The sequence below is a fragment of the Rattus norvegicus genome, chromosome 10 (assembly GCF_036323735.1).
Source record: "Rattus norvegicus strain BN/NHsdMcwi chromosome 10, GRCr8, whole genome shotgun sequence".
Lineage (NCBI taxonomy): Eukaryota > Metazoa > Chordata > Mammalia > Rodentia > Muridae > Rattus > Rattus norvegicus.
This window is the reverse complement of record NC_086028.1, coordinates 85,478,846-85,485,946: the sequence shown is the minus strand read 5'-3', so window position 1 is coordinate 85,485,946 and position 7,101 is coordinate 85,478,846. Positions and strand designations below refer to the sequence as shown.

At 47.8% G+C, this 7,101-nt stretch overlaps 1 protein-coding gene across 2 annotated transcripts; it reads left to right on the top strand.

Annotated features, from left to right (window-relative positions):
* The first annotated feature begins 2,646 nt into the window (after positions 1 to 2,646).
* Krt31 (keratin 31) lies at positions 2,647 to 6,414 on the top strand. 2 transcript variants are annotated; one of them, NM_001008817.2, is made up of 7 exons: positions 2,647 to 3,060; positions 3,258 to 3,340; positions 3,632 to 3,788; positions 4,600 to 4,761; positions 4,852 to 4,977; positions 5,166 to 5,386; positions 5,998 to 6,151. In NM_001008817.2, exons 1-7 carry the CDS (start codon positions 2,713 to 2,715, stop codon positions 6,149 to 6,151), a joined length of 1,251 nt encoding a protein of 416 aa, NP_001008817.2. In that variant the 5' UTR covers positions 2,647 to 2,712. The 2 variants fall into 2 exon arrangements, with proteins under 2 accessions (NP_001008817.2, XP_063125644.1); XM_063269574.1 differs by having other exon boundaries at positions 2,713 to 3,060; positions 4,852 to 4,971; positions 5,998 to 6,414.
* Positions 6,415 to 7,101: the final 687 nt, after the last annotated feature.

The following is a 7,101-nucleotide window of genomic DNA, read 5'->3' as shown; positions in this document are numbered from 1 at the left end:
AACCAGTTATCTCCAGGAGTAGGTGCAGGCGACAGAGGTGCCCTGTCCTCCCACATCTTCAACTTGACTGATGTTTGTCCAGCACTCAAAGCCAGTGCATGTCTGAATATTCCTGCACACCCCCTCTGGCTGCCTCCTTTCCTTCTCTGTCTCATCTCTTAGATCTCCATGTTTGGCCAGGAACAAACAGTATTGCTGCTCTTGGAGTTTCCATTATCTGGGTGCAAACAACGGTGCATTTCAGCTACAAACAAATCTGGGACTAAATAATGGAGATGACGCTTTGCTCTGGACACCGTGGGTCAAGGTTGAATTTTCAGAGGTCTCAGAAGCTGTGGTCCTGTGTCTGCAGGTCTTGCAGGGCTGGCCTCCGTTTACCCATTACAGGACACTCAGCAGGGTAGCCTGTTTTTCTGGCCATCATTTTTGTACATCTTGGTTACTTCTCAACTTTATATTCTTTAGGTTAGCCCATTTGAAAGTGGGCTACTGTCTTACTCATGTGGCTCTGCTCAGTTCTGGGGCTGCCTTCTGGGTTTCCTTCTTGTTGCCCTCTTCTCTGTGTTCTTGTCTTTCTTGCTGTACAGACTCCTCCTGGTCTCCATGTCTTTGATCTCTCTGTACTAATGGGATCCGATTTTTGTTCTTTTGGTTGATCGAATCTGCAGATCTCCTATAGAACACCTAAACAAACATTCTTCCTTTGGTGAAGGTCTCTATGGGGCTACACTGGGCAGCCCATAGGTAAGACCAAAGGAGTTGAAGGATGCTGCAGGTATTCAGCCTGTGCTCAGAGGAAGGCTTCCTTGGATGAAGAAGAAAGCAGACTGAGGAAGCCAGTGCTTTGGAAGAGTCGGCTCAGGCTGGTCTTTAGTCATGGCTTCTCATCTCTGGATGTAGTCACCTTGAATATCATTCCAAGCCCAGAAGGTTAGAGAAGCTCCCTGCCGACTGTTAGCACCGGCCTGAGGTCCTTCTGGGAAGTTTGGGTGGTACCTGTCTCTAGACCCGCCTATTTCTCCCACTTTAATAGTCTTTGGAAACAAAAAACACAAAGAAAATTTGATTTTATTACAAGTCCAAGGCTGCTTTGTAGTGCTCTGGGCCTTTAGAAATCTGAATGGTTTTATAATAAGTGGGGGATAATGGTCGTGGAGAGTGCAGACACTGGACCTTTTATCGGAGCCTCCAGCCACATGAAGACTACCATGAAAGCTCACTGAGAGAAGGACTCTAATAAGGTGTTAGTAAAGCAGAAGCTTTGGCTGCGAGCCAAAGTCACAGGAGCTTGGGTGATGTGCTGGGGTGCAGGTGGTATCTGGTGGTGCCTATAATTACCTAACCTTTACACATTCCAAATTTGGGCCACCTCATCCTCAGATCTTCTGGTCTCTTCCACCACCACCCATTTCTAGCTTGCTCCACCCCTGCCAAAAAAATTCCTGTGCTTGCAGGGTATCTCGATATTTTCTTTCCTAGCATCTAATCCCTTGGATTCAATGATAGAAGGTAGCCCTCCTTTGATACCTTTGAACCTTTGATCCTTAGACCATCTGTATCTATATCCAAGCTGGAGCTTGAACACCCGGAGCAGAACACCGAGTCTGTATGCATTGAACTAAGAGAACTGGACAGAAGGTTAGAACGTTTAACTGGAAATTTTGAAATGATTTTTAATATTAAAGCCAACATGGATATGTATTCGGCTATAAAGCCAATTTGCTCATGTTTTATATAAAGTGATTTTTTTTTTTGCCAGTGGAAACAGACCTCTTTGGGCTATCTCTTGCCTTGCTGGGGATTGTACCCAATCCATTTTATATTGTAGGCAAATGGTCTACCTATCACAGACCTACCTGTATTCCCAACCTCTTTGGGTTATTTCTTGACTTTCCTAATGAGCCTAGTCACGCTGTTTTGATTGATGACTCATGGAAAGATTTGATGAACATGTCCATATTTCTTCCATAGTGCTTTCCCTAGACAGTTTAAACGAACCTATACCCATCTATCAGCCAACAGCCACCACTCCCAAAACTGCCTCTTCTTCCTGAATCTTCTCTGTTCTCAAGGTTATCATCAAAGCTGCCACCATTCTCTCAAGTGATAAGAGAGGACATTACGTAATCCTGTAAACCATGGAAAGCTCTCCAACCTTTGTAGCCAACCCTTAGACCAGGCCTGGAAGGCTACAACATTCAGAGTTTACTCTCATTAGAAAGAACAAGAGTCCATGGCTCTCACTAAATGTATCTTCTTTCTCCAACCAACCTGTTCTCTCTCTGGAAATGCCAGGCAGGCTAGGGCATTAGGTTAGTTATGGGACTTCAGGATCTTGTAACACAAAAGAATGTCACTGGATGGACCAACACCCAACTGACCAGGGCTGGACCATGTGGCTTCTTTGAAGGTCTACCACAGAACTCTGATTTCATGGGTGTAATGGCTGAAGAAGAGTCCTGACTTAGCAAGAAGCTCAAGTAAAGAATTTTATGGGGCCAGGGACTCTTCTGAGGGAAGCAAATGATAGACTGAAGGAGAGGGCGTCTGAAAACCAGCGAAGAAGTACAAAGAAAAAGGATGTTACATGCTGTGTCCACACCCTCTGTAGAAGGGTTATAAATTCTCACCAGTGGAAGGAGACCCAGAGCTCTGAGGCTTGGAGGATTCACTCTGTGACTTCAGCCCGGCACTTCAAATCCCTCCAACACCATGCCATACAACTGCTGCCTGCCCGCCCTGAGCTGCCGAACCAGCTGCTCCTCCAGGCCCTGCGTGCCCCCCAGCTGCCATGGCTGCACCCTGCCCGGGGCCTGCAACATCCCCGCCAATGTGGGCAACTGCAATTGGTTCTGTGAGGGCTCCTTCAATGGCAATGAGAAGGAGACCATGCAGTTCCTGAATGACCGCCTGGCCTCCTACCTGGAGAAGGTGAGGCAACTGGAGAGAGAGAATGCAGAGCTGGAAAGCAGGATCCAGGAGAGGAGCCAGCAGCAGGACCCCCTGGTGTGTCCCGCCTACCAGGCCTACTTCAGGACCATTGAGGAGCTGCAGCAGAAGGTGAGAGGTTTTCTTGCTATGTCTAAGTGATGGTTCTCAGCCTGTGGTAGAGAAGAATTTCCTGTCTTTATGCCACAACGATCCTTTCCTTTCCTTCTCTCCCTTCAAACTCTGCAAGCCAATTTCTTTTAAAAGCAGTTGATGGTTTCATATTTATGTTTCACGCTCACTAATTCATGGGGTCTCTCTTTCTTCAGATCCTGTGCAGCAAATCTGAGAACGCCAGGCTGGTGGTGCAGATTGACAACGCCAAGCTGGCTGCAGACGACTTCAGGACCAAGTGAGTTGTTTGGCATCTGCACTAGCCTCCTTTTCTTTGGCTTAACCTCCAGTTAAAGAAGGGGATTTCCAAAGAGCAGACAAAATGTCGTCTGCCAAAGATGTTGGGGGCAAAAACTAAGCAAAAGGAATCATGAAAACGGAAAGCAACAGTGTTGGATTTCGATGGAGCATCCAGAACTCCCTGTCTCCTGCTTCTACTCATTGCAGGAAGTAGGAAACAAGGCAAACGGTGTCTAACAGGGATTATTGTTCTGTTTCTTGAATTCCACAAGTTGCTGTCCTCTTTCAGGTATGAGACAGAGCTCAGTCTGAGGCAGCTGGTGGAGTCAGACATCAATGGCCTGCGCAGAATCCTGGACGAGCTGACCCTCTGCAAGTCTGACCTGGAGGCACAGGTGGAGTCCCTGAAGGAGGAGCTGCTGTGTCTCAAGAGGAACCACGAGGAGGTGAGATGAACTGGAGAAACTAACAGCCTTGGACTTTGGGATGGGGAGAAACAGGACTAAGGGTATAGAGATGAACCCCAGGGTGTCTTTATAAATCCCTTTCAGAGCCCCCAAGACCCCATGAGAGAAAAGTAGAGCTGAATTTCTCCATGTTTTCTGACAGAATATGCCTCATGTTAAAAACCCGTACAGTGTTTCCCGGACAGCTCCATTTGCGGGCAATTGGCCACCGAGCTGTAGGGTTGTAGACACGCTGTATCAGTGATGTGATTGTTCTGCTAAGATCATAAGTCAGGGCAGGCGAATGTTATCTCCATTCTTCCAAAGTCTTGGTGAGGAATCTCCTGAAAGGTGCTATGATATGATATCCTTCCTTGCTTCCTTCCTTCTTTCCTTCCTTCCTTCCTTCCTTCCTTCCTTCCTTCCTTCCTTCCTTCCTTCCTTCCCCCTTTTTTTTGGTAGTAAGATTTTTTTTTTTGATGTACAGTCTGAACCAGTCCAGCCATCCTTTCGCATTTTGAGGGTCTCACAGACAGTTTTCCATTCTGGGAAATGTGTTCGTTATCCCATATTTTAGTGGTGGCCAAGCAAACCCTTGGGGTTTCTTTTTGAAGACAGGTGTCATGGAATGGTAATGACGAGGAGGGAGTGGGAGTTGACTCACATGGAGATTATTTACCTTGACGTGATGGACTGCTCTATTGAAAGTTTTTTTTTTTTTTCTGAGGAAATATACTCAGGAGAACTTCAATAGGCAGGATTATCTCTGAGACTCATTGAGCATAGTAACTCTAAATTTATGCATCTGTAGGAAGTCAACACCCTGCGCTGCCAGCTTGGAGACCGCCTCAACGTCGAGGTGGACGCTGCTCCCACTGTGGACCTGAACCGGGTGCTCAATGAGACCAGGTGTCAGTACGAGGCCCTGGTGGAAACCAACCGCCGGGAAGTGGAGGAATGGTTCACCACACAGGTGGGCATTGAGTCTGTGGTCACTCAGGAACCGAGTCCCCCAGGACTGTAGGGCAGGGTCTGATCCTGTCCCTCCCCTTGCCTCTTGCAGACTGAGGAGCTGAACAAGCAGGTGGTGTCCAGCTCAGAGCAGCTGCAGTCCTGCCAGGCCGAGATCATCGAGCTGAGACGCACAGTCAATGCCCTGGAGATCGAGCTGCAGGCCCAGCACAACCTGGTGTGTAGTGTCCAGACCTGCTGCTGAGCAGTGTGGAGTGGGGAGGCAGAGTTATTGGGGGGGGGGTCCTTGGAGCTACACACACACTCTCTCTCCTTAACTCTTGAAGCCTGTGATTTCTTTGGAAAGCCATGCGGGAACCTAGAGAGGGAACAGCTCTGTGACAGCCTTTGCCTTCTCTCCCACAGAGAAACTCTCTGGAGAACACCCTGACAGAGAGTGAGGCTCGCTACAGCTCCCAGCTATCCCAGGTGCAGTGCCTGATCACCAACGTGGAGTCCCAGCTTGGTGAGATCCGGGCTGACCTGGAGCGTCAGAACCAGGAGTACCAGGTGCTGCTGGACATCCGGGCCCGGCTGGAGTGTGAGATCAACACGTACAGGGGCCTGCTGGAGAGCGAGGACTGCAAGTGAGTGCATGGCTGGAAGGGTTTGCTGAGAGCTCCCAATAGAGGAGAAGACTCAGTTGGACCACTCAGAGATTGCCTACCTTAGGAAAGGAATCATAACCTTCCCACCAGACATGCTCGAACAGAACTTAGACAACACACTGTGGCCACCATTAAAAACATCAAATGGTTTGTTAGCACAGTTGTTTGTGTACAGAGTGAAATTACAGTTACTCTTTGTATTGTAGTATGATAACATGTAGGATCATGTGAGCTGCCTTTTTACAATACTTCATTGTACCGAGAGCTTAAGATATTATCTTATCTGGTTGTGCTATTGCTTTTGGGTAGGCTGCAACAGTAGTCTTCCAGTTCTCTATGGAAGAAAACAGGGCTTGGAAAAAGCAGTAACACACTCAAGATCAACAGCTAGGAGCGTATTAATTTGGGGTGTAGCATTTATGGCTCTCTGTAATAGAATGAGTTTTAGTGATTTAAAGATCTTGTAGTAGAGGGGAACTGGGCATTCTCTGTTTTGAGCCAGGGCAGGTCCTGGCAGACTTTCTACTCTTGGGGACTCTTTGAAATGTGGTTTGCCTCCCCTCAACTCTGTTCTATCTTTTTGTTTCTAGGCTACCTTGCAACCCCTGTGCCACAAGCAACGCGTGCGGCAAGCCCATTGGGCCCTGCGTCTCCAATCCCTGCGCCCCCTGCCCACCCCCTGCCCCTTGCACACCTTGTGTCCCACGTTCCCGCTGTGGGCCATGCAATAGCTTTGTACGCTAGAACCTGAGGGATGTCCACAGAACAAGGATACGGGGCCTTAGCACTCCAGAACACTGTGGTTCTGGTTCCACAAAACAGGCATAGAAACCACAAACTGAATAGCCAGAGCAGTCCTGGAATGACAGTCCCATAACCTGTGGCTTCAGTCACTGCACCTCCTCCGGACCATTCCCTGCTTGCCTTTTCCTTCAGAAGCATCCACCTCTTCACTGGCCTGCCCAGAGGACTCTGAAGTGCCAGTGGCCCTCCCTTGTAATCTCCCAATAAACATTTTTTCCTGGCAAAAGCAGATGCCTCTCTCATTGGTATTTATTTCTTGCCAACTACTTACCACTTGAGGACTCTATAAAAAGCCACTTGAAAGTCAGGCTTTATGATGGCTTGACTCTAGATGGGCAGATGGCTAGCCCGACACCCTGGACCCACGGGTGACACAGAGCAGCTGTCAGGAAGGAGAGCGACGCTGCTGCGATGCCAGACACTCCCTCCCTTTTATGGTTTCTGTATTCCTCTCATGCCTCGGCTTCTCTTCTTCCAGAGCTGTTGATATCCAAGTCTGACTTAGGAAGCATGACCTAGGGACAGCAAAGGGGCTCTGAAAAAGTTAAAAAGAAAATCTCAGTAGGATCCTTGGATCTAGTGCTCTGTGACTGATCCTGGGTTATTGTGGTTCAGATAACCTCAGGGGTACTCTGTGAAGGAACTCCCTGCCTTTCCCTGCCACACCCAAGATGTCTTTTTCTCTTTTATGTATATTTTCATTATCAGCCTTGGCTTCCAGTCGCTGACCGAGAAGATCCATCAACTCTTCATGGGCTTCTCATAGCAATCTAACCTGTTCCTGACGAATATATATAGATGCTATATATATATATATATATGTATATATATATATATTATAGATGCTATATATGCTATATATAGATATATATGCTATAGATGCTGGGTGG

What these genes read in the sequence shown, in the direction of transcription:
- Krt31 (NM_001008817.2), top strand. Translation starts at nt 2,713, where the DNA reads ATGCCATACAACTGCTGCCTGCCCGCCCTGAGCTGCCGAACCAGCTGC. An exon ending in TTGAGGAGCTGCAGCAGAAG is followed by an intron (nt 3,061 to 3,257) that starts GTGAGAGGTTTT and finishes CTCTTTCTTCAG; the next exon opens with ATCCTGTGCAGCAAATCTGA. An exon ending in TGCAGGCCCAGCACAACCTG is followed by an intron (nt 4,978 to 5,165) that starts GTGTGTAGTGTC and finishes TCTCTCCCACAG; the next exon opens with AGAAACTCTCTGGAGAACAC.